Source organism: Drosophila takahashii, chromosome X (genome assembly GCF_030179915.1).
Source record: "Drosophila takahashii strain IR98-3 E-12201 chromosome X, DtakHiC1v2, whole genome shotgun sequence".
NCBI lineage: Eukaryota > Metazoa > Arthropoda > Insecta > Diptera > Drosophilidae > Drosophila > Drosophila takahashii.
In genome coordinates, this window is record NC_091683.1 from 24945712 (window position 1) to 24973020 (window position 27309).

The window sequence follows — 27309 nt, forward strand, 5'->3', positions numbered from 1 at the left end:
CCCTTAAATTAATTAGATGTTAAAATTTAATTTCAACTTAAGTTAACAATTTATCTAAATTAACCAATAAATTATTTAGATTTTATTAATACAATATGTACATTTATACTTATTGTGTATATAAATCTAATAAACAAATTTCTAAAAATTAGGTAACCAAAATAACTTTAAACTATTTAAACTACAATTTATCATTTTGATTTATTATTTCGTTAATTAAATCATTTAAATTTTTTTTCTAAATAATTAAATTCTTCAGTTCATTTGATTGAAAGGTGAGAAATATGAAAAATTATAATGCAAATAAATAATAAACAAACTTAACTCACGAACTTAAAATAAACATTATATATACTTTTTGTTGTTTTTTTAGCACACTGTGCAGAGTGGTGGTGGGATTAGCTATTTATCATTTTAATTAACTTGATACACATAAATCTAGTAAAATATAATTCGAATAGCTGCTAGAGCTCTTAATGTCAGTTAGCTTATAGTTTTAACTTTAAGTTTGCTTTATATAAATAAAAATAAATAAATAATTCAAAAAAATAATAGGCAAACGTTATAGGACTCGGGAACCTAATATATGCATTATATATTTTTTGCTTTTTACCCACTGTGCAGTGTGGTGGTGGGATTGCAGCGGATTGTGTTGGGCTAGGATTTCGAGGTTTGCTCGCTCCGAACTGAACCCCGTGTGCATGTTTTCGTGTGTGCAGTGATTTGTTTCGGGGGTCTGAAATTGGGACTGCGACTGGACGGGAACTGGGAAGAGGGTGCACTTCAGAGGGCGACTGATATCATTCAATGCTTCTAATTTACGGATTAATGAAGGCGCAACTTTACATATGGAAATGCTCGCTGCGCCGCGGCGATCGTGGGAAGCGATTAGAGCGGTGCGGTGGTTTAGTTCCATTTGATTTCGGTGGTGCGAGGGGGAGAGAGAGAGGTCCCTTTTAAAATCGCCCGTCGCATTGGCATTGATGGATTGGCCCATAAATTTGTGATTTGCTAAGCTCGACTGCCATTTTCCAGTCCAGCCGATCACAAAGTTAATTTGTATGAATAATTATGTTAGGTGGCTGATATTTGTGGGAGTATGAAAATGTACAAGTTTCCCTAGGTCATTGAGAGGTCAAATTCGAATGTATTTTAGCAAAATTAAAAGGGGAAAAGGTCTATAAATCTAGCTTTAAAATATCTGTTTTGGGATTCCCTTTCCCATTTTCTACATAGATACAATCTTAGCTTCACTTTTGTAATTCACAGTTCAGTGGACTATTATAAGGATATTACTCTTTGTAAAGGATTTTTCACAGAACTTACTACTATTTCATAAGTAAACTTAAAAGACTTTGAGAGCTACCCAATTAAAAAGGCCAATCTCTGAGGGACTGTAACTACAGGGTGCCAAACCAAAGTATCCTGCGAACAAACACTAATAATATTAATAACGATTATCGCCCGATGGAAATGAATCTGGCTCAGAATCGGATTCAGAGTCATAAATACACGACGCTCACTCACTCACCTCATTCATCCGTCCATTCATCGATAGTATCTCCGCTCCGTAGAGATCCGGGGGGCAGAGCCACGCGACGGCAGTTGCTTATCGCGGGTGACCAGAGAATCGCCACGTGCGATTTCGTTGCCAATTCCATTCATAGTTCGACCAGCACATGTGAGCGTTAGTGAATGGGCGAGATGGGTACCCTTGGGGGCACTCACATAAGACCCAAAGAAATTGGTATGCATTTAAAATAAAGTATGCCTAAAGTAAAATATATTTTTTTAAATTATAAATATTTAAATATTGAACCATAAAAATAAAGTCTATGGAATTATCAAAAAACTTTGTTCAGAATTACCTATGTTTTATACTTTATTTATTTTATTAAAAACTAAATATTTTTCCAAATACTATATTTAAATACTATATTTAATATTTGTTTAATCATTCTATTGAATTAAAAAAAAATTGTGTTGTTCTTACGGACAAATTTAAAAATCTATACTTTATTTATTTTATTAAAAACTAAATATTTTTTTAAATACTATATTTAACCATCAAAAATCATTCTATTGAATTTTAAAAAAATTGTGTTGTTCTTACGGAAAAATTTAAAAATCTATACTTTATTTGTTTTATTAAAAACTATATATTTTTTCAAATATTTTTTAACCATTAAAAATCATTCTAATAAATTTAAGTACAATTTTCTTATTAAAAAAATTGTAAACCGTTAAACAAGTCTGTATAATTAAATCAATTTTTGCAAAACTAAAATCATATAATTTTATATTTATTTTTAATTTATTATATTAATTTTTTATTTGCATCTGCGTTACAGAAACCCTTTCCTGGAATTATTGGCCTACAATTGTGTAAAACGAAGTGTGTTTAAAATTCCAAGTGCACATTTTTTCAGTGAAATTGGGTGCTACTTTCGTGCCCGCGGCTGTGCGCAACCGGTAGCAACTTCTGGTTAAACGGAGGGGGTTCGGAAGCGGGAACAAAGACAGCGAGAGCGGGACCAGCAAATTTGCGTGCAATCGTTTGGCCTGCGTTTTTAATGACTTTTTCGATCCAGCTCGGGTTATCCCAACCCCTCCTCCCTTCGCCCGCCAGGCAATGCATTTAATTCGATTATGAGACGCGCGGAGTTCCTTGGTATAAGTATAATATTTTTGGTGGTGGCTTTGCGAAAAGTAATTGAAACTCTCTGGCTTGGCTGTAAGTGGAACGCAGTCGGCCGCCCCTGCCCATCTTCACGTGCGACGGAGTACAACTAATGTGGGTGTTAACGGTGTGTTAAGTGATTTCGCCATTTGTTGCTGGATCGAACCGAACGATTCCAATTCCAATTCCTCAACTTCGAATAGCGTCGACGACGACGACACCCGATAAGTATCGGGGTCTTTGGGCACTGAACTGAGTACTTGGCGGCACGGCACACACGTTTCGCACATATTTCAAGCGCTTTTCACTGCGGATAGAACTTTTCATTTCCGCTTTAAAATGGATAAATGGATAAAGGCAATTGCACAATTGTATCGACTTACAAAGCATTGTGCCTTTGGATTGGGCGATTCAAAAGAGCAGGTCTTTAAAGTATAATTCCCTTTGTAACCCCGAAAATCGAAAGGTTCTTCGGGCATTCATAGTTATATGGTATTTAGTATGGGAATATAAAAATATGCCCACACAGAGAAAAAAAAAGACCAAAAATAGTCATCCATAGGGTATTTTTTCATATCAATTTTGGTCAATTTCATATCAAAATTATATTTCCGAACATATGATTTTGTACCATATTGATATATAAACATACCATTTTGTTATGGAAAAATTGATATGAAACAATATCAGTTCCATATTGTTCCGTTTTTTTCTCTGTGCATAATTAAGAACACTATATTATTATAAGGTTGGATGCTTATACTTTCCATTTGAATACTAGTCATGATTGAAGTATAAGTTTAGGATTAGTTATCATAATATTATGTATAATTCATACAATTATTATATTAAGCAAGCTCATGCAATTAAAATCATATCACAGAAATCAATTATACATTTACTTTAGTTTTCAAAAATCTAAGAAAATATATTATGTACTATATAATATGATATAATACGTTACGTACTGCACTTCTGCAAGGGTATAAAAGCATAAAATTACTCTTAATATTACCTCCAAAGAGTCATTTTTAATGTGGTTATTAATATGGAATTTTATCTGATAGGACCCAGCTCGAGAATCCCGGCACTCGTTAATGGGTTAATTTAAAGGTGCAATTTATCTCTGCCCTGCCAAGTGTCGTCCCTTGTCGCCACTACCCCTTGTTTTTGCTTTTTTTTGTCCGACAGCCGGCTAATGAAAACTAAAAACTTCAATTACCAAAAGAGCCAAATAATGCGTTTTTAAACCCAAAAATGTAAGAGTTAAGAGCGGGCCAAGAAATTGTGATAGATGAGGGTTTGGCAATGTTTTTTACGGGCCACTTGTTCGTGACCCTGCTTTCGGATTTCCACTTTCTAAACAAAGAGTGACCGAAAAGGCGCAACAGCGACCAAAAGAAAATGGCAATAAATCAGGGTAAATAACACACACAAGTACCAAGAGTTCCGCAAGGGGGCGGTATGAAACGAAAGGGTATTTCGCTCGAAATTTCCCAATGGGGTGATTATTTAAAATTGTGCAACGCATAAATAGAAGTCAAAGTTGGCAAAAGCAGCAGAGGCAGCAGATGTGGATTTGGATTTGGGGGCCAGGTCCCGGTCCCATATCTTCTGCTTGTGCTCTTGTAATTGTGTTTTTAGCTTATTGCCTTTGTCCACAATTTGTACCACAGGGAACGCACAACCAAGTCCAATCGATATGTCCATAATCAGCTAAAGATTCCATGCATACAAAAATCCTAAAAAATAATTAAATAAATAGATTAGATTTATTCTTTAAAAACATTTTGACAAATATCTTTGGCACCTTAGTGGATTCAGTATATAATTGGGTTAAAAAAAACCTTTGTTCTTTAAAAGATTCGATTCAATAAAATATATCATTTGACTGAGGCTGAACAAAGTCCAATCGATATGTCCATAATCAGCTGAAGATTCACGCATCCAAAAATCCTAATAAAAGTAATCAAATAAATATATTATATGCAGGCATTTTTGTATTCATGTGCTTCACAAATAGTGGTCTTAAATAACATTTTGAAAATAATTTTTATAAATATTTTTGGCACCGTGGTAGATTCAGTATATAATTGGTTAAAAAAAACTTTTTTTTTATATTTATCGAAAGGTCTGTTTTTTTAAAAATTCGATACCAACAGGTGGTATACATAAAAATATATCATTCGATTGATAATCAGCTGAAGATTCATGCATCCAAAAATCCAAATAAAAATAATTAAATAAGAAGATTAGATTCAGGAATTTTGTTTATTCATGTATCTCACAAATAATGGTCTTTAAAAACATTTTGAAAACGATTTTGACAATAATCTTTGGCACTTTAGTGGATTTAGTATATAATTGGTTTAAAAACAAATTTTGGTTTAATATTTATGGAAAAAGCCTCTGTTCTTTAAAAGATTTAATTTAAGGTGGTATACAAAAAAATATATAATTTGTAAAAGAAATACATCACTCGTCACGATACACATATCCCCGCTTCACCAGGTTCTCCTTCATATCGGCCAGTTCTCCCTGGAAGCGAATCAAGAACCCATCGCGAGGCTGAATAGCTGCAATGGTCACGTCAATCTCCTTGGAGAGTAGCTTTTTCTTTAAATATGCGATGCCCTCGGCGGTCTTGTCGTAGAACATGAATTTCGTGGTTCGTAGGCCCTCTATTTGGAATCTGTAGGCCAGAAAGGCACGCATCTTATCAACTCCCTGGCACGGAGCCAATGTATTTGGGTTGGCGAAGGCGGAGCGGCCAAAGTCCACGAAGAATACGTAGTACTCGCCATCGGTCATGTCCATGATCTTGGCACGATAATATCGGCCGTCTGAAAATTGAGCCAGAACAATGTCCAAAGCTTTGAATCCAACTTGGCCCTTCAGCACTTCCGAGTCCTGCCACACCGGCGGATCCGGGCCGTCCACAAACTGGCCGTAGAACTCGTTGGGACCACTCACGTGGCTGACATGGATGCGAACCGTGCTGCCCACTTTCGGTAGCACAGGTACAGTCGCCGCAAAAGCTGCCGCCACTTCCATATCGTCGGCATCCATCGGCATTTCCTCCGATGATTCTTCGGGCACGGCTCTCTCTGGGATCTTGGACTCATCCCTGATCAGCTTCACCAGCAGATCGAAGCCATCATTGAAGAGCACTCGCAGCCTAACATTGCGGCAAATGAGGCTCTTCATCTCGAGCGTATCGCCGGGCGTGTCTAGGGTGCATCTAATCGCCTCGGAGGGCAGCTTTTTGATGTGATCGGGCAGCTGGAAAATGGGCTCCGTGCCGCACAGGCGGATGTACTCGCCGAAGTCCAGCTGATAGGCATCGTAGGATCCCTGCTCGGGACTGGCGTAGACCACGATGCGGGAAATGCAGTTCTCGGCGGCGTCGTAGAAGGCGAAGATCTCACCGTAATCGGGCAGCTGCTCCAGCTCCCGCAGCGGCACCTTGCCCAAGAACAGGTACTTAATGGGCATGGAAGTGGAGTCCAAGGTGGACACAAAGAATTTGGTTTCCTCCACGCTAGCCACGGTGATCCTTAAATCAATTCCCGTTGGAAATCTATCAACCTTGCTGACCATGCTATTGTAGACCGAATCCTTGGTCAACTGCTGACCGCCCCTGGGAGGCAGGAAGCGGCGCTTCCGCTTCCCCATCGGCAATTTAAGAATCTTCGCCCCATTGGCATTGGACTTCACTATCGGCCTGCAGTATGGACGCTCGAGCGTCGTGCGATTCTTGAAGATTGTCCACAGCATCTTCACTCCCGGGTCCGCCTTGTCATCGTACTGGACTGCATTCCTCGGAATTGGCCGAATCTTAATATGCTCCATGAATTTAAACCGATTCGATCTAACAAAATCGCTTTCTTCCATTTACTCGTATTGTTTTGAGAAAATTCCAGGCTGGTTGTTTTTGGCGAAAAGGAAAAGGAAGTGGCAGAGTTGTGTTTAACGTAACTTATCGAACGCGTGCTTTCTCTATCGATATATCGAATTGGCTATGAAGCTGTTCGATAGCGTCTATGGGAAATAGTTAGGGGATTCCCTAATAGTGTGTTTAGACTACTGGAATCTGTTTCGAATGTTAAAAAACTATGCGATCAGGTATATTATATAACCATTCGAATTTAAAGAAAACTGACATTAAAATCGAACGCTACCATTGTATTTCTTTGTATTTACGAGTAAATTTTAAATCTTCGTCGATCATGTGAATAACGATTCTCTTCATGTATCCACAGGGGTTCTTTGAGGAACAAAATCAGATAACTTTTCTTTTTGTCGCATGTCAATGATGCGCTTAGTCTAAACACACATTTTGGTTAGCTTTGGTACAAAGTAAAATTTCAGAAATTTTAGCAATTTAACAACTTCGAGGTTAATAATGTATGTATCAAAACATTTTAAAAATATTTAATGTAATATCATTTTGAAGAGATTTCGTTAATAAATGATCTGCAGGAGATTCAGTACATATTCCTTTATTAAATATCTTTGATTATAGTGAAATCTTGCTTTTAATTTGGACATTCCCTAAATGGATGTAATTCTGGATTAAATTTTTGCCCTGTTCACACTATGATCAAGATAATCCCATTAACTCCTTTTTTTTAAATTTTTATGAATAGAGAAATAGTGATGGACAATTAGGAAGTTTTGGTAGAGTCTTTGTTATTTTTTTGTATATTTAGCTTTGTTGTCCAAAATAAGTTTAATAACAAAATTAAATAAAAAAATGTTACATTAAACGCGACATCCTTTTGCATACAAATGAATTAATAAAAATTCCAACAAACGCAACATAAATAAGGCGTTAAAATGAATAACAATTTCCAAATGGAAACGCGTTAAAAAATATTCCTATTGTATTCTAAACATAAGTATGACCGTTGTGTAGGGAATTACCTAAAATCCCGCCAAACTGGGCGACAGCTTTCGTGGTTTGAAACCAAATGAGAGGGGTGGGTCACAGGATCAGCTGATCGAGAACGATAGTGACGCCAGGGTAAAACCAGAAAAATGCCGCAAGTTAAGAAAATGCACGTGAAATCCCCGCCAGAAACGCCAGCTGAGGCTGGAGCTGGATCTCCCGGAGAAGCCTCGTCGGTGGCCGTGGCGGCGGATGCCTCCGAAACGGAGAACCTGGTGAAACTGGTCATGGCAATGGGTTATCCAGAGGGCGAGGTTCGCATTGCCTTGGCCCGCAGCAACAACAACGTGCAGCTGGCGGTGGAGATTTTGGTCGTTGGCGAGCCTGAAAACGATGACAAGGAATCCCGGAAGCGACGTCGCAGTCGCCAGCGATTGCGTCAGCTGCGCAGCTCCCTTCTGGGGGATCCCGAGTCGACGGACAAGGCCATCGAGCAGATGATGCGGGATATTGATACCGCACAGGCGCTCACTGAGATCGTTGGCAGGAGCAGCTTGGAGGCCATGCAACTGTTGCTCGCCGAGGAGGAGGAGGAGGAGGAGGAGTACGCCGAGGAGCAGGAGCTGACCCTCAGTCCGGAGCCTTCATCTTCATCCGCCGAGAGCTCGCCGGGCAGCAACTGAACTGCAAACAGATGTCAGTACCGCTCACAGATATATTCCTTATTTGTGAAATTTTGTAAAATCGCAAAAAGGTAATTTAAAGCATATCAGCGTATTTTCATACTTTTAAAAATGCATCATACCATTTAATGGTTTAGTCCACAACAATATCCATTTTAAGATCTGTTAAAAGTTAAAAGAAGTTTTCTTACGATTAGAGTTCCCAGTTTCAGTTTCAATAATATTTTATGGAATTTTACAAGATTTTCTTTTAAAGTTAATGCCAATGGATGTGAATAAATATCCATTTAATATTTTATAATTTGTCTAAGAACTGCAAATCTTATTAAATCGTTTGGCTTAAAAAGAATAAAAAGCTTGGTGAAAATACATGGTACAAATATCGTTTGCGACTCTTAAGTTCTAGTGTTGTTAAATAATAAAAAAAACTATGTGAAATTATAAAGGAATACCGCCTTTGAATTACAATACAAAACCATAAGATCACCACAGATTCACTTTTAAAGCAAAATATTACTTATATATTTAAGAACTGAGCTCCGCGAGAATGATATTACCTGATGTGCCAGGCTCTTTAATGTATTTATTTACCCTGTAGCCATCAGGAGACATTAAATGCATTAGGGTTACGCAACGCCCCAACCCTCTTCCCTCTTTGTTGTTGTTTTTGCGGATGTGACTCCGGTCAAGGAGCGGAAGAAGCAGAAGAAGCCGGAACTGAAAGCAGCAACCCTGTGGCAAAAGCAAAGCGCAGCTTGTCAACCCTTTTCGGCCCGATGATTAATGACAGCTCCTTTTTTTTCTACTTTCTGTGTTCCAGTGTTTTGTACTGATTTCAATTTACCGCTTTCGTCCAAAAGTTGGCTCGAGTGCATCCCCTAGGTTTTCGGTCAGGGGCACGGGTATTTCGCATTTGAAAAATTCTAATTAATTTTGACTTGCAACCGTTGACACTGTCAGCCGCAGCCACGTAACCCACCCAGCGTTTATCGCGTTTGATCGGCGTTGCGGCGCACCGCAAAACTACAGAAGGCGACAACCCCTGGACGTCTAGAATATTCAATTCCATGGCCTTTGAAACTCTGAGCTCGCAACTCTAATCGTAGGCGGCGCCGTCTCATTTATCAAGGGCAGGCAACTGTCACCGTCACTTTTTTTTTGCTCTGCTCGGGTTAAGATTGCTCGGGTTAAGTCAGATTGGACAGTGAAAAAAGTACGTATGTGCAGGTGTTAATTTTTATACTATTTAACATTAATGCCAGATTGCATTTAGCGAATATTTTAATAAGAATTAATCATCGAGTAATATGGAGAACCACGACCATCTATTAACGATGCGAGTGAGGAAGTACATCGAGGAGCACAGCGGTGAAACCCACCTGTATGTGGGGCAGGCGACCATGGAGTTGATGCAAAAGTACCCGGAGTACTCGCGACGCGAATTTGAACCCTTCAGGCAGTTGGTACTTCAAGCATTCTCCATAGTCTCCGATAGCTACAACTTGGACATGGTCGAGGCGCCACCAAGTAAGCCGCTGGCTGCCAAGCCCATCAGCGAACCCATCGATATATCCATTGGGAAGGACAACGAAGATGACTCCAATACCAGCACCACCAACGGAGATGAGCAACCAGCTCCACCGGAAGTTCAGGCCAATGCTCTAAAACGCCTGATGGAAGATCTGCCGGAGACAACGGCGGTTCCCAAGAAAACAGCTAAATTGAATACTATTCCAGGCTCGGGACCAGATTCCGCACACGAATTTCCACCAGGTGTCGGTCATGGGGGTGAAAATCATCACTCCGAGGACGCCGAGGATCATGGTAATGCATCCAGTTTTAATCAGCAGCGGAAGTACAAGAAGAAGCTGAAGATGTACCACCCCAGGCAAAGTTTCTGGGACATTGGCGGCATGGATACCGCCCTGAAGGAGCTCTGCCAGATTCTGATCCATATCAAGTCGCCGAAGTCATACTTTCACTTGGGACTGTTGCCCTCGAAGGGAATTTTGCTGCATGGCCCGCCAGGATGTGGCAAAACCTTTCTAGCCCGTGCCATAAGTGGGCAACTTAAAATGAGGCTGCTGGAAGTGCCGGCCAAGGAGCTGATTGGTGACATCTCCAACGAGACCGAAGAGCGCATACGCGAGGTCTTCGAACAGACCATTAACTACTCGCCTTGCGTGCTCTTCATCGACGACATCGACGCCATCGGTGGCAACCGCCAGTGGGCCTCAAAGCTGATCAGCAGCTGGGATAACCTGAGAGCCAACCAGTTTGGTCACTCCGTGCTGGTCATTGGGGCCACCAGGCGTCCCGATGTCCTCGATCGTCGCCTACGTAGCATTGAACGCTTCGCTCATGAGATCGCCATACACAAACCGTCGCGCAAGGAGCGCCGTAATATCCTGCGCATCCAGTGCGAGCGACTGCCCATTGATCCGAAGCTTAACTACAATAAGGTTGCCGAACTAACACCTGGTTATTCCGGCGCTGATCTGAAGGCCTTGGTCGCGCGCGCATTTTCCGTGGCCGTAAGGCGTAGGTCCATGAAGAAGTTCCGTGAACTGCGCGATGCCAGAGAGAAGAACATGATCACGGTTATTTTGGATGACGATGAGTCCGTCGAGGGGTCAGGCGATGACGAGATCGACGAGGCGGATGGTGACAAGGAAAACACCGATGATAATGACAACGCAGGGGGCGACACACCCAACACTGAATCCCCCAAGAAACCCCCCACCAATGGCGAATCACCGGGAGAACCAGTGGACGAAAAGCCGGAGGCCGTTGAGCAGGAAGCGGACTCATCCGACGACGAATACTACGAGCCCATGCTGGCCGAGCTGATCAACTTTGTGGACCATCCTCCCAAGAAGTTTGCCGATCCAAATTTCTGCATCACTCTCGACGATTTCGTGAACGCCATCAAGGTAATGCAACCTTCGGCCAAAGGCGAGGGCTTCATCACTGTGCCGGACACCACCTGGGATGATATTGGGGCACTCGAGAAAATTCGCGAACAACTTAAGTTGGCTCTCGTGGCGCCAATTAAGTATCCAGAGAGGCTGGAACGCCTGGGATTGAATGCTCCTTCGGGAGTTCTGCTCTGCGGTCCGCCAGGTTGCGGCAAAACCCTTCTGGCCAAGGCTATTGCCAACGAGGCTGGCATCAATTTTATTTCCGTCAAGGGCCCCGAGCTAATGAATATGTATCTTGGCGAAGGCGAACACGCTGTGCGTGCCTCCTTCCAACGTGCCCGTTACTCGACACCCTGCGTCCTCTTCTTTGACGAATTCGACTCCTTGTGCCCCAAACGCTCGGATGGGGGCGAGGGAAATAATTCTGGCACTCGTATGGTTAACCAATTGCTGACCGAAATGGATGGCGTCGAGGAGCGCAAGGGTGTTTACATCCTGGCGGCGACCAACAGGCCGGATATCATTGATCCGGCCATTCTACATCCCGGTCGCCTCGACACCATTCTGTACATTGATTTCCCCGATCAGAGCGAACGTGCCGAGATCCTAAAAGCCATCACAAAGAACGGAAAGCGTCCTCTGCTGGCGGAGGATATTAGTCTCGACGAGCTGGCTGCCCAAACAGAGGGCTACACTGGCGAGGACCTGGCAGGACTAATTAAACAGGCCTCCATGTTCTCCCTGCGCCAATCTTCAAACGATGACAAATTCAAACTAGACGATCCATGCTTACACAGTCACCATTTCAAAGATGCTCTACAAAAGTTGCGCCCCTCAGTTTGCGAACAGGATCGCAAAAGTTACGATGAACTGCGCCTGAAGTACGCTGGGTACGCTTAGGGTACCCAATGGGAATTGCGAGGACTAACATATGATTTTCAATACAAAACCGTAATGTTACCCAATAAAAAAAAATAATAATAATAGAGTATGATTTACTATTTACCAAATATGAAATGATAGGCATAATAATAAAAATGTTTTTTTTTGTTTTCTAATATAAACATAATGTTTAGATCATATACATACCTAAATCGTAAGCTTAAGATACTTTAATAACACAGGTACACAGCCAAAAATGTCCACAAACCATTTCTAGTTTTCCATAATATTTGGGTGCTCCTAAGTAAAAGTCCCATACTAACTTATGTCCCATCACCTACAGGTTCCGCGGTATAGCTAAGAATACAAAAATCCGATGTTTGCCGACAGTTAGAATTATGTGGCCGATAAAATTTGACTTACCTTGAATATTTTCGCTGCAATCTACTCTCACTACATCACGGCATTCCTAAAAAATAGTCCCCAATGTGAACCATTGCCCATGCCCTTGGAATTCGACGCCAAAGTTGAAAATCCCAAAATTGTAGAGATTTTTCTGATGGAAAAACAATTCTGAGGATTAAATCTTGAATGGAACTAATTTTAACTATTCATTGTATCTATTGTTCATTGTGTGCTTTAATTTCGGTTTAAAGCGTTTTCATAAGGACGTTTTATTGGATTTCTTATACTAATAAAACCGATTTTTTGATTTCATTATCTACTCCTAAATGTTGTCAAATTTTGAATAAGTCATGTCAACCTCTAGAACTAAGAAAATAAATACGTTCACTGAAATGTATATGTTTAATCCCATTCTGTAGGATGCCTTGACTTATTTAAAATTTGACAACATTTAGGAGTAGATAATGAAATAAAAAAAAGAAAGGAAGCTACCTTCGGCCAGCCGAAGCTTATATACCCTTGTAGATAAAATAGTATTTACTCGGTCCAGTTCCGTTTGTAATTAAATTTTGTTTTTAAGTTGTCAAGAATCAAAACGCCTACTTCCTACAGTTACAATGAATTTTCTTATATTTGTTTGAATATTCCTATGGGAGCCTTAAGATATAGTGGTCCGATCCGGCTCGCTCCGACATATGTACTACCTGCAATAGAAAGAAGACTTTCGGGAAAGTTTCATCGCGATAGCTTTTAAACTGAGAGACTAGTTCGCATAGAAACGGACAGACGGACAGACGGACATGGCTAGATAGACTCGGCTATTGGTGCTGATCAAGAATATATATACTTTATGTGGTCGGAAACGTCTTCTTCACTGCGTTGCAAACATCTGACTGAAATTATAATACCCTCTACAAGGGTATAAAAACGGTTTTGTTTAGTATAATAAATCCAATAAATCATGAAATCGCTTTAAACCGAAATTAAAGAATACAATAAACAATAGATTCAATAAATATTTAAAATTAGTTCCATTTAAGATTTAATTATCAGAATTGTTTTTTCATCACAGAAATTCTCAAAATTTTGGGAGTTTCAACTTTGGCGTCGAATTCCTAAGACATTGACAATGGTTCACGATGGGGACTATTTTTTAGTAGGTCCTACCGAAAATAATAAAGGTTAGTTGTTTTTTGTATTCTTAGGAATACCGCGAAACCTGTAGGTGATGGAAAATAATTTTGTATGGGACTTTTACTCAGAAGCACCCAAATATCATGGAAAACTTGAAATGGTTCGTGGAAATTTCACAAAGTTTAATTTTGTGTTCCTGTGTAATATCTTAAATATATTTTCCAATAAATGTCACGAGTTTGGTTGATCCTTTTGGATTAACAACAAGAAACATGATATTATAGTATGATATTATGTAAATAGATTAATGTAAACTCTATGCTTACATATATAAAACTTCTGTTTCTAGTTGGATAAATTGCTCATTTTTTAAGAAGCCAATTTAAGTAACAAGTCTAGTAAAAGTATCTTATTTTATTTTGATCTTCAAATTGGTTCGAAATCTATTTTCTATTTCTGTAAATGAAAACCCGCTTAGCTACATTGTGTGTTCCAAACCCCCATTTTCAACACGTTCTATATTTCAACCTATTCGATCGGGGTTTTATTTTCGCCGTGCGGTTCAGAATCAGGTTCAGGTTTTGATCGGGTTCGCTGGACTTTAAAATGCAATTGTCATCGGCCGTAAATTAGATGTGAAGAAATGCGTAATTCGATACTGCGATGACGTCGATGACAATGGCATGCAATCAGCCCTGGTTGTCCGCCCATTACCATTACCTTTACCGTTATGCCCGTACCGCCGCCTCGTTAACTTCGTTAGCATATTTGCGGGATGGTATATGGGTTGAGATGGGGGGTAAAAGTGGGCGGGGTTTTATCAATATGTTGACAACAAGCCGGCAATAATAATTGCAATAACAATTTGCAGCGAACCAAAGAAGCGTGCGAAATGTGTCAAAGGGCCAAGAGGGAGGGAAGGGTTTCGGTTCGGTTCGGTTTTGATCCAGTAATTGCCTTTATGGAAAAAGAAAAGAAGCAGAAAACAAGCTCAACAAGAACTCGTTATAAATCGATGTTGTGGCGATCATTTAAATGGATTGTTCAGGTAATTTCCAATGCAAATGAGGGCCAAGATGATGACGGGCAGAACGGAACCCGAACCCTTCGATGACAAGCGGAGACAGCCTGGGAAGTTTAATCCCCGTGTCCGGCAATCGATAACCGCATACTAGAGTCCTAGAGTCCGAGAGTCCTGGCACCGGATATGGATATGGATATATGTATGCAAATCGAACCGCAGCTCGGATTCAAGTGGTACTAGCCACCAAACCAAAACGAATCGCATCGAAACCGAGAGGAAGCTGCGTCCGCTTTTTATTTGCTCAAACGCTTAATTGTGTATAAAAAGGACCGATGATGATAGTCCTGCGGCACATCCAGAAGGAGCAGCTGCCGAGGGCTGCCAATTAATAAATGGAAATGGATTTGCGTAAGAAATATGCGTTGCCATTTCCACTCACGGCCGTTTCCATTGCCCAACAATGGAGAGCGAGCGAACCAGAGACAATTAGGCAATTATTTGCGCAAAGGATCAAAACCAAAACAAAAAGCCTTGCCACCCATTCACCGCCCATCCACCCAACCACCCTCTGACCCTCTGCCCTCTTCCTCCTCTGCTGCCTTTTGGCTTGTGGGAAAGCGCTCAATGGGTCCATGGGTTCGGGTATGCCCCTTGTGCCCCTGTGTTCCAAATTCCGAAGCCACGGAAGATGAGCAATCCCAGCTGAGGTGACCAGTTGATTGGTGCCGATTCAGCCTTTTTTCAGATTCAAGTATTCCCAAATATTTGAAAATTTCTTTCAAAATATTCAATAAATCAATTTTTTTTACAAATCCTAAAATTTTTTAATTTTACAAAAGGAGCTTTAATAAATTTAGTCCAGTTTGTAATAAAAAATTGGTAAACAAAGAGTTTTGTTGCGCAAGGGATAATAATTTGGGAAATTTACGATGTTTGGTAACCCAAAAATGTTATATTTTGGGTGAGTGTTTAAAAAATAAATTAGGGATTTCACAGAGGGCTGCGATAGTTAATATTTGATTAACTTTTGATCATAAACAACCAATAAAATTGTTATATTGTCTTACTTTTTATAATTTTTGGTTTGGTGACCCAAAATTTATTTACTTTTACGTAAATGTAATAAAATAAATTAGATATTTCAAAGAGGGCTGCGATAGTTAATATTGGACTACTTTTGATCATAAAAACCAATAAAATTCTTCTATTCTTTAACTTTTTATAATTTTTTGTTTGGTGACCCGAATTATTATACTTTTTGGTAAATGTAATAAAATAAATTAGAGATTTGAAAGAGTTCTGCGATACTTAATATTGGACTACTTTTGATCATAAAAACCAATACAATTGTATTCTATTGTCTTACTTTTTATAATTTGTACGAAGTCTTTTGGCTTTATCGTTGAGATGATGGACCATTTAGAGCTGCTTAAAGCCGGTTCTGGCCAATTCTGGCTTTTGGCTAGTGGACATCACTGACGGGAGCAGAGCTTAGGTGAAATTTTTGGGGTGGGGTTGGTGTTGGGTTTCGTTTGGAGTTTGCCTGGGCCGTTGCTTTTAATTGAACATGAGCAATTAGCGTGCAATTTGTTTCGCTCGCGAATGTGAACCAACGGTAAATGGGGGCAGCTCCCTGCGCCCTGCTCCCTGACCCACCCAACCACTCCCCCCGCCACCCTCACCACGTGGGCCACGTGCTTTTCTTTTTTTTTTTGTTGTGTCTCTTGCCAAGAAACGCACTTGAGCAGAATTAATTTTAAATGCGGCTCTGCACGCGGCTAAGTGATTATGTCCTGAGCAGAAAGAGAGAAGCCATTCGAGTTAGAAGCTAGCCATTCAACCACCGCCCATCCACCACCCACCACCACCCACTGCTCGTTCTCCACTCAATTCAGTTGCTCGCATGTTTAATTATAATTAAAAAGCACAGCACAGCATCTCCAGCAGCCCACACCAACGGCACATCCTTCAGGCTAACCTGATCCATAAACATTAAAATGGTTAATTGAGTGCTTAGTGTGTCCTCCCCACCGCCCACCCTCCACCACTGCAGCATAATATTAATTATTTTAATTGAAATGTTCATTATTTTACATCTAATTTGGCGCTAGGTGCGTGTTCCATTCCCCCCTCAATTCATCAACGCCCCCGCACAACGCCACTGGTCAATCCCACATGCTGGAAACCAGGCACAGTGGGCATACTATTTATTGGTGACTGTCTATGTCCCCTAACAAAGTATTTTAGTTCTTCAAAATATATTTATTTAATTGAAAAATAATTGCGATTTTAAAAATTACGATTTAAATATCTTCTTTCCCTATTTTTGAGAAAACCGTTATTTAACAGATCCTAAATATAATTTTTTTCACTTGTTCGGACAATAATAAAAATACTAAAAAACAGCCTAAGCCATAAGAAAACAATTACGAAGGTTTTAAAAAAAAAATAAACTTTTTTAATTTTTCCCGATTTGTCTCACTGTGCCTGCCTGTGCGATATTTAATTCTTTTTATTTTCGGCCTGTTTTTTTGGGGTTGTTGCAGCAGTTTGGCGCTGGGTTTATTATAAATTTTTAATTGGCTTTTTATGTATGAATAATGCCTGCACCCCTGCACCCCGGCACCCCTGCCCCACCCCCCGTGGAGTCGAGAGTGGTGCCACCAGTAGAGACGCTCCTGTCTCTCCCAGAGAGATGGGGTAGTTTGGCGAATCATTTATGCAGTTAATTCATTGTGCGGTTATTATTCTTTCTGCACAGGAAAAACAGCTCAATATCAAGTAGATGTTTTCAATATTATGCTGTTCTATTGAGCTGAATTCGACAATTGATGATGGCTAATTAATAGCATATGATAGTTTTAGACATAAAGCTTTTAAACCAAAATCTTTAAACTAGAATCTTTGAATAGTTCTGGATTAAAAAAGTTCCACTGTAACACGAAACTTTTTTTCCGTGTGGGAATTAGTAACGGTGAAAAAGGGTTGCATCGCGAACGGCAGGGGGTGGGGTGGGGGTTAGAACGCGACAAAGGAAACTATCCGGATAGCGGGAAGCTCCACCTACGCGCACAGGTGCGCCTACGCAGGTGGGCCAAATGCTAATAACAGCGCCTTAACAGAGCAACCCTCGGCCGCACCTGTGTGATAGGCGGTCGGCGTCCAGGAGCGGCGTCCAATGGCAGAGCAGGGCCCCAAAAAGCAGCCCCAAAGGCTGGAGAGAGCGGAAGCAACCCTCGCGAGAGAGAGAGTGAGAGAGGGAAAGGAAGTGAAAAGCCGGTCTCATTCGAGTGGAGAGCCGTGGAGAGCGCAAGCGAGAGAGCGAGCCAGAGATAGAGAGAGCTCGTGCGGTCGACGTCGACAGTCGACTTCATTCATGCGGCATTCGAAAATTAGCGGCATTCGAAAATTGAACTTCGGCGCTGGCGGTTGTGTGTGCGCGCGTGCGAATAAAAATAAAATAAAGTATAGAAACAGCAGCAAGTAGCGAAATCATAACAAAGTCACGGAACATTGTTTATTTTTTTCCTGTGTACATGCCACAAAGAAACAACAACAACAGCAACAGCAAGAAAGCAAGTGCGAAATATGCAAATTTATGAGCTAACTAATTGAGTCGAGTGTGCGTGTGTGTGTGTGCGTGCGTGTGTGTGGCAGGTGTTTATCAATCTCTCTCGCTCTCTCTCTCTCTCGCAGTGATCTTGCACCCACACAAATAGCGAATAACTAACAAATAACGGTAAATGCAAATGCCAGTTGCCTGATCTCACACTATCTCCTTCTCGCCCACTCCCACTCAATCTGCACCCATTATCTCCCTCTCACACGCGTGTGGCGAGAATTCGCATTCAATTAGCACAAAAATTGAATAACATAAACAATACGCAAAAACGCATTCCTGTGTGCAACAACAATTGAATTGAATAACGACCGGGACCGCAAGCTAAATAAATAAATACAAATTTTACAAAAACACAAGGCCTTGTGCTTCCTGCGAAAAAGCAGTAACAACAACAACAACTTAAACAACCAGCAGGAACAACAACTCAATTTCTGCATATGTAAGTTGAAACTTTTCTCGCCAGCGATCCTTTTAATTAGTTTACGTTAGTTTTCCGCCCAACGGCTGCTGTTTATTTTTGCCATTTGTTCTAATTAAGAACCAAAACGAAACGAACCGAACCGAACCGAACCAAAGAATCTCTCCGTTCTCCGTTTTCCGTTCTCCGTTTTCCGTTCTCCGTTCTCCGCCTTGCTAATTGCCTTCGTCTCGGATTACCCGGCACAAAAAACAACAGCAACAACTAGCTGCAGCGATCAGCAAAAAACAAATATATACATATAGTACATACACACACATACATATCTCGAAAGGAAGCTGGACAAGTTGGAAAATAATCAGAAAAACCAACAAACATCCAGGAAATTATGCTAAAATAAGCTCTTTTTTAGAGGAATTTATAAAGATTGTAATGGTGTCGAAACATAGGATTTCCAGTTCAATTCGGCTTACAGAGATAGCTTATTTTAAATGGAAACTGTAGAATAAATTATAAAACATATCCAATTCTGGGAAATCTTTGTAATTATACAAAAAAACAACTTGTAAAACATAAAAACAATTTAAAGTAGCAATTGCACTTACATATTTGTGATTTTTCCCCACTTAAAGTCTATAAATCCATTGGAAAAATAATCTGAAAACCAACAAACATGCAGGAAATTATGCTAAAATAATCTCTTTTTATAGGTCAATTTATTAAGATTGGTACGGTGTCAAAATATAGAATTTCCAGTTCTATTCGGCTTATAGAGATAGCTTATTTCAAATGGAAAATGTAGAAAAATTTACAAAAAAAATGTCTCATTCTAGGGAATTTTCATAATTATAAGCTGACAAAAAATAAAAAACTTCTAAAACATAAAAACCATTTATATTAAGCAATTGCTTTTTCATATTGGAAATTTTTCCCCACTCAAAGTCTCTATAAATCATAAGAGTTGTTCCTATAGGAATTAGCAATATAACTATAACTTGAAGTTTTGTAGACCCAAAGCTTTCTTGTGAAAACAATAAACCGAGGTATTTAAAATCTACAGCCTAAGCTGTCTCCACTCGATTTCGTTAAGATCGTAGGGATCTTCACAATACTTTTTAAAATATCTATTTTTTAGTACTAACAGCTTGTTAACAGATTTTTAAAGTAGGGCAGAATATTAAGCCCTACGAAGTATAATTATTAGAAAATAACAAACTGTAACCATCATATGATTTTCTGGTATGTCTTATTGGTTCCATTGGGACCCGGTATTCACTGCCTTTCCCTTTGGTAGCTCCTTATAACTCTGTGCACTCCTTCACACTCTTTTTTTTTTCTCAAGGCCCTGGGTCTTTTGCTATCCCAGTTGTAGCATCTAATTGCGAATTTCGCACATTTGCATGCCTCCACCGCCCACTGGCTCTGTGTTTTCTCTCTGAGTTTTCACTAGCCCTCCATTATTTACTTTCCTGCCCGCGCGATGTTGTTGTCAGTCAGGCAGCCCATTAATGCCAAATGCGTGTCTGTCAAGTCGAGTCAAGTAAAGTCGAGTTTCCTCCACAGCCCACAGCTCACCCCTTCACCCCTCCTCCCCAGTGAAGGTGCAAAAAAGACAGGAGAAGTGCAGTGCAGTCGCCGCTCACGTTGCATTAATTAACATTTAAACAATAATTAAATTATTCATACAAATGCGGCAAATGTAAGGGGCAGACACGCGGAGGAGTTCCCTTCATCTTCATCGCCATCGTCATTGCCCCATCTTTAATCTCGGGGTAGCAGCAGGAGCAGGAGAAGCAGGAGAAACAGCAGCAGCAGCAACAACAACAGCCTATTAGTAAGGCTTATTGCCTGTCTGGCTACCACTGCCTCTTCTACTACCTCTCTTCAGCGATCTTATCTGCGGCAGGGCGCGCACGCGCACCTTCAGGCTCCAAGATCCCAAAAGGGGTGGAGGCGGCGGAGGAGGAGGAGCAGCACAGTAGCCGGGCCATGTTGATGATGATGACGGAGACGCACCTACATGCAACGCCCTCTCACGCTCCTTTTACCTCTTTCTATATCCCTTACAAAACACTGATCAGCAGGGGAAAGAATGGAAAAGACCTGGCAAAACGGGATATAGCATACTTTCTAGGGCGTTAGGTAATTTGGTAACTGGAAATGTTACCGATTAATAATATTTTAGAGTTCCTCAGATGATCTGAAGTTTCAAGTAAATAGAAAGTTTAAATTAACTCTAAAATATCATTATTTGGTAACATTAGTACTGGACATTTTACCGAATAATGATGTTTTTGAGTTCCGTTTACTCCAGGTATACCCCAAAAATAATAAAAAAAAGTTTAAATGTACTTTAAAATATCATTATTTGGTAAAATTTGTATTGGAAATGTTACCGATATAAAACAGCATTATTTGGTAATATCAGTATTGGAAATGTTACCGATTAATGATATTTTAGAGTTCCGTAGATGATCTTTTCAAGTTTTAAGTAAGAGTTACTAAAACCGACTATTAAAACTGTTGATTTGTTTAAATTAAATTAAGTTTGCTTTCTAAAGTAGTAATAATATCGTTATGAAACAATATTTCAGCAATCCTAATTTCTTAAGAATATACTCAAGTTATTAATCAAGGTATATATGCTTTTTTAAGTTTTACCTACTTAAATTTAACCCAAAACCTGGATCTGAAAACCTTGCTGGTGAGTGTAATTGCCACACATTGTGATGGTGCCGCTTTAATGCTAACAACTTGCTTAGGCCGTGGGTCTCTCGCTGCCATCCCCATTCCCATTCCCGTTCCCCTTTCCTTCTCGCAGATCCCTCCGCCTGCTGTTCTGCATCTTGTCGTGTTCCTTGACCATTCCGTAGTGCTGCCCCATTGCCCCGTCCTCCCCGTGTTGTGGTAATCCTTTAATTTATGACACTCTGGCACTCAACTAGAACGGACAGGGAACTGTTGGGGCGGTTTGGTGAGGTAAGGGGTGGGGCGGGGCGGCGCGGGGTAACATGACAACAATTTGCAAATATTTTATTAATAAATGGCATTGCATTCATTTGACCGCGGACCACATGCCGAACTCCAAGTCCAAGTCCCGCGTTCGATCCGAAGTCCAACTTTAGGCTTAAGTCTCCGGAGCGGCCCAAACTTGTTGTACAAAACCTGGGGAAAAGAAGGTAGTGATGCGGGGAGGGGAAGGGGGCAGGGACACGGAGATACGGAGGCCAGTCTGCAATTGGCAGCATGCGACTCTTGACTGTTGCAGCTAAATTAAATTAAAATAAAAGTGCGCTAAGGTTGCGCCCAATGCAGCCACCAAGAGCTATACGGTCCAACACTTTTAACTCGAACCTTTCGATTCCACTAAAGTAGTAACCAGCTAAGACTTCTCAACTGCTCGAAAAGTATACAAAAATGTGATATAAAAAATAGGATTTTGGACCTCCTCTCATATATACACATTATAACGCGACCTAATCAATCCGAGTTTTAATGAGATATTTCTTATAAAACTTTCAGTTTTAGGATTGGTTAGGATTAGTTTTAAAAATAGGATTTTGGACCGAAAGTCCTTTCATATATACACATTGCACTTCCTAATCAATTCGAGTTTTAATGAGATATTTCATTTAAAAAATTTAGAATTGTTTTTTTTTTTTAAATTTTAAACTTCTCGAAAAGTATACAAAAATGTGATAACGAAAAGTCCTCTCATATTTACGCATTTCACGACCTAATCAATCCGAATTTAAATGAAATATTTCTTATAAAAGTTCAGTTTTTTTTTTTTTAATTTTAAACAATATTTTGCATAAAGATTTATGGCAACTTTAAAAAGTTGCTTGCTGAACCCATAAGAATTTATGTAAATTATAAGCTAGCTTAATAATCTTTCTGTAATGTGAACCGTGGGTCAGCTGTAGCCAGGCTGCACTGTAAGCAGAGACAGAGGGAGACAGAACGCTCTGGGCCAGTTTTGTGGGCAGTTTGCGGCCAGGCAAGCGAAGCCTGGCAAATTGAAATCGAAAAAGAAAACTCGTTAATTAAAAAGTTAACATGTGGGGACCGGGTCCGAGAATTAGAGATGGGTGCGTGATCGGATTGTTTCATTGGGGATCGGGATCGTGAGCCTGCAATTGCACTTATTAATAATGGAGCAACTGAAATGGAAAAAAAAAACAAAACAAAAAATAACCGATCGAAGCGAAACGAAGGGGCTGGAAACTTGTTTATGTTGTTGCTGTTGTTTTTCTGAAGGAAGTGCGTCGCGCCAAAATGAAAAATGAAGTGCACGCGCTCTGTACTCCTTGTTCCAGCAAAGTGTTTGCAATATAATTGCCATTAAAAAGAATAAAAAGGAAAAAATCAGGTGAAACAAAGCCAAGAACTCCAGTTCTCTCGGTGACATAACAACCGATCTTCTCTGTTCACTCCCACTCCTTGGTTCGCTCCCTACGGTCCCTCCTACCATCTCTTTCTCCCGTCCCAACAGCCGTCTCTTTCGCTCTCAACCTCCTTTGGTGCGTCTCGCATTCAGCATTTCGTATTTTGTGGTTGTTTTCATTATAATTGGTTTGAAATTAATTTGCCAATTACACGATCTCACATTTAATTGGCTTTTAAGGGAAGCGAAAGAGGCGAAGGAGCTGCAAAGCAGCAGAAAAAGCCAAAGCCCATTGCGTCCTGCTCTACCTGCTCTTGCCTCTCTTTCTGGCCGTCAGGTCGCTGCTTTTGATTCTTTTCTGGCTTTCTGGCTTTGCCCTTTTTTGTCCTCCGGGGGAAAGGCAGGCGCAGGAGCAGGAAGCCAATGATGAGGACGAAGACGATGATGAGGATGACATTAAAGATGGGGGGATCTTGGGGATCCGATCTTGCCCCTGCCCCACAAGCGATGTCGCTTTCGATTTGGGTAAATGAGGCAAGCAGTGCGTGCGACATTCGCTTTATGTGCCGACAGCCGACAAAGAACGATTCTCAATCTCTCCCCCCCCCCCCCCCCCGCTTTCTTATCAATTTGCAATATTCATTTTTGCATAATACGCAAGCGGGGCATGCCATTATCCCCCTTAATCCCCCTTGGCCACCCGCCCCTGTCTTCGGGGGGCAGAGTCGCGTTAATTGGGTTGAACGTGCCGAAGTGGGAAAACCAGTTCTACACTCTCAGTTTGCGGCCAACAATTTTAACTAAAGCCTAAACACTTTTAGTTAAAATGCCAATTAAAATATTCTTTTTTTTCCTTCCTTACCCATTCTCTTGCCGCTCCCGTGATCGATGGTTGCCCGACTCGGGGCGAAATAAATGCAGATGTCAATTAGAGGCTCATTAAAAAAAAAACCGTCCACACAAAAGCGCAAACATCCAATCCGACCAAACTCGAGCCCTTCTTTTGCCTCCTCGGCGTTCGTCGGCGTTCGTCGGTGTTCCTCGGGGGAACTTGATTTCCTACATGAGCATCACTTGCACTTTTCTGGGGCTCTCAGGCTCACCTTTGTTGGCCAACCCCCCGCCCATTGGATTCCTGCCACTTCGAGGCAGCAGACGAATGCATCACCAAGGCAGAGAGATCCGAGATCCCAGAGACCCAGCCATCCCAGCCCAGCCCATCCCATCCCATGCCCGAGGAGCACTCGGAGTCGGAGTCTGTCGCATTCCAGGCATAGTGGTTCGCAGGCAAACAGAAAGTCCTATGCATAACTGGGGCACACAACCTATATCCATTGGCACTTTTTTCATTTTAAGGTTTCTGAATGGCAAACTTTGACATTTTTCCTATATCTCACTTTAAAACGTAAGATAACTTAAAAATATTTGGAATGTCTTACATTAAAACATTCGTGGGAAATTTCTTTCTCTTTATATCAGAGTCAAAAACTTGATCTTGTGTATTATATAGCACAACGTTCCCTAGAGTTAAAACTTTTAATTAAAAACTTTATAAAAGTTCGTTTTAAAAATAAAACATTGATTTTCTAAAGGTAACTATAACTACCTATTGATAGAGTATTCTATTATCAGTTAGAACCTACTTTTGACAATAGATTTCATTGTTTCGTTCATATCTCCAACAATTCATAATATTTTAAATCCAAATAGTTGAAGAAAATTTTTCTTATACTTAGGGGAAAGTTAACCGAACATTCGCCATAACTTTTGCCCCACTGTGGCCGGTCCGTCTCCGTTTCTGGCCGCGCTGAGTGAAGGTGATTTAAAAATTTTGTCACATTTTCAGTACAAAGATTTTGGTATTTTTTAATGAGCTCTCGGGGATTCTCGGCTGGGATGTGAGATCGCCAGGGTCTAGAGCTGGGAGCTCGGAGCTGGGACCTCAACCTAAACCTGGACATTTGTGACTGGACTTTTTTCGGTTTTTCAGCTCCGGCTTTTGTTCTTCTGCGTGCTCCTCGGAATGAAACGCAGCGAATCGAAGCGAGTCGACTCGACTCGGTCCAAAAGTGCAAATTTCGCTCCACGATCTCCTCCTTTTTTTATTTATTTTTTTTTTAACCAACGACGACGCCGCCTCATTTATATATTTTGTTTTATTTCGATTTGGTTTTGTTGTATTTAAATTGTTAATGTGCTCCGGGCTGTCTTTGGGGAATTAGCACGGCTTTTGTTCTTGTTATTGCAACTTGTTAAAATTCCGATCGAGAGCCCTGGAATGGCGGGGGAGGGGTGAGGGGGAGGGGGTTGCTGAAACCGAAGGCCAGGATATGATATGTTCCATGTTCATAAATTCAACACGTCGCCAGCGGAGTGGCCTGTGGGGGATTTTCTTTGGCCAACTTTGGGATTCCTCTAAAATGGCAGTGAGTTAATTAGGTATTATTTTAATGATGTGGCACGCAGAGAAATTTATGGTGTCAAGTTCAAGTTAAAAGGTAAGGTAATGTGAGAAAAATAGTTAAAGATTTCTGTTGTTTTTTTTATCACAGTGCAGTCGCCGTGGCTTTTCCTTGATTTTCCCTGATACACTCGCCACGCAGGCGCAGAAAAATGCAACCGGCAAACGAATAAAAAGAGCGGCCGACGTAATTAATTAGCAAATGAAAAGCGTATGCAACAATAATTATAAGAGTGGAAAGGCAATTATGCAAAAAATAACAACAAAGCAAGAAATGAAAACGAGCAGCCAGCCACGCAATGCGGATGCAATTGGCTGTTGTTTCTGCTGTTTGTGCTGTTTGTGCCGTTTGTGCCGCTCGTTTGCGGTTGCTGCTGCCGCTGCAAGTTGCAACGCATTAAATTAAGTTGCCAAAGCGCAAGAAAAAATGGAAATTACATGCAACGCAGACACACACACGCTCATTAGAATTAATTGACTTTCCATAATTGAGAAAACAATGCGGTGGCGTTGACGACGACGACGTCGCCAGTCGACAGTCTTGACTCTTGACTCTCGGCAGTCGCTGCCCACCTGCCGCTGCACTGCAGAGAAAAAAAAATATGGTAATTTTTACCTTATTTCATTTTAATAAAAGGCGATATTATTAATGTCAAATTTATTATTCAAAAATATTAATTTAATATTTTATAATTTCATAAAAGTTATACAAATACTGGTTTACAACACAAATTGTAGTATTTTTTGAACAAATATTGTAAAATAAGATAAACATAATCTCTACTAATATCAAAATGATATGAATAACTTGATCTTCAAAAAGTATTCAATTAACCTGCACATCTGATCTTTTGAAAATTTTTTTTTCTGTGTGGAGTTAATTAAAAAACAGGCAAATTAAATTAAATTAAATATCTGCATACCACTTTAAAGTTATTTAAAAAAAAATATTGTCTTATAATTACAACATTTTTGTTCGTTACAAATGTTCTTACCTTGTCTTAGATTTGATCTAAAAATACCTATATAAGTGAAAAAATTAAATTATGGAATTGAAAAATATATAAAACAGAATTTATTTTATTGTAATTTTAAAATTATATTAATCATTTTTTGCAATATTTTTGAAAATCCAATTTTATATTTCTAATAAGACATTTTAGCTACAAACTTTTCGAAAGCCCTTTCCTACTTTAGGGTATTTAGCCATTTGATCTGTCGCCCTGTTGGCTCTTCCTGTCGTATTTTCCCTGATTATTATTAGGCGCATTAAGTGCGCTTAAAATGAAACGAAAATGCAAATAAATTGCATTTAATTTGCCACTCCAAATGGAGCAGGGGTTGGCAGGGGCGTTGGGAGGAGGGGCGATTGGCTGGGGAACAGGCCAACAAGGCGGGGAGCTGTGCTGCCATTTTAATTGGTTTTTTACACGCATTAGCATAACAGCAACAGCAAAAGCAAAAGCAACATCAACAGGGGAGCGAAGAGGCGAAAGCCAACATCATCAAAAGATTCTCCCCCCGTGTGGGTGGGCGGTCCATCTGTGTGTGTTTGTTTGTCTGTCTGTTTGTTTGTTATTTGTTCTATCGAGGTGTCTTGGCTAGCGATTTTTTTTCTGTGATTTTGATTTAGATTTAGTGAGAATGCTCTTAGCCAAGCGCATAATTCAATTGAAATTTCGCTTTACGCAACAGTTGCAAGCAGCAAAAGCGGCAAAAACCAAAACGACTAACGAATTGGCACAAATCTTAGGATTTGATTGCGTTAATTAAGCAAAAACTACATTGTGATTAGTGGGCC

The 27309-nt window shown here is 40.3% G+C and overlaps 3 protein-coding genes and 1 pseudogene across 3 annotated transcripts in view; 3 read left to right on the top strand and 1 right to left on the bottom strand.

The window, feature by feature from the left end:
- Window positions 1–4957: 4957 nt before the first annotated feature.
- LOC108060981 (tudor domain-containing protein krimp) lies at window positions 4958–6809 on the bottom strand. The gene has a single exon (XM_017146935.3). The coding sequence runs from the start codon at window positions 6572–6574 to the stop codon at window positions 5156–5158; it is 1419 nt and encodes a 472-aa protein (XP_017002424.2). The 5' UTR covers window positions 6575–6809; the 3' UTR covers window positions 4958–5155.
- An 845-nt stretch (window positions 6810–7654) lies between these two features.
- Window positions 7655–8703, top strand: LOC108060983 (uncharacterized). Its single transcript, XM_017146937.3, has one exon. It carries the CDS (start codon window positions 7721–7723, stop codon window positions 8252–8254), a length of 534 nt encoding a protein of 177 aa, XP_017002426.2. The 5' UTR covers window positions 7655–7720; the 3' UTR covers window positions 8255–8703.
- Window positions 8704–9094: 391 nt separating this feature from the next.
- LOC108060956 (nuclear valosin-containing protein-like pseudogene) lies at window positions 9095–12177 on the top strand (annotated as a pseudogene).
- A 5857-nt stretch (window positions 12178–18034) lies between these two features.
- The window catches only part of Bx (LIM domain-containing protein Beadex), a 45985-nt gene continuing 36710 nt past the window's right edge, over window positions 18035–27309 (top strand). The window contains exon 1 of the mRNA XM_070218829.1: window positions 18035–18681. The gene's annotated coding sequence lies outside the window, so the exon portion shown is untranslated. The remainder of the gene's footprint in view (window positions 18682–27309) is intronic.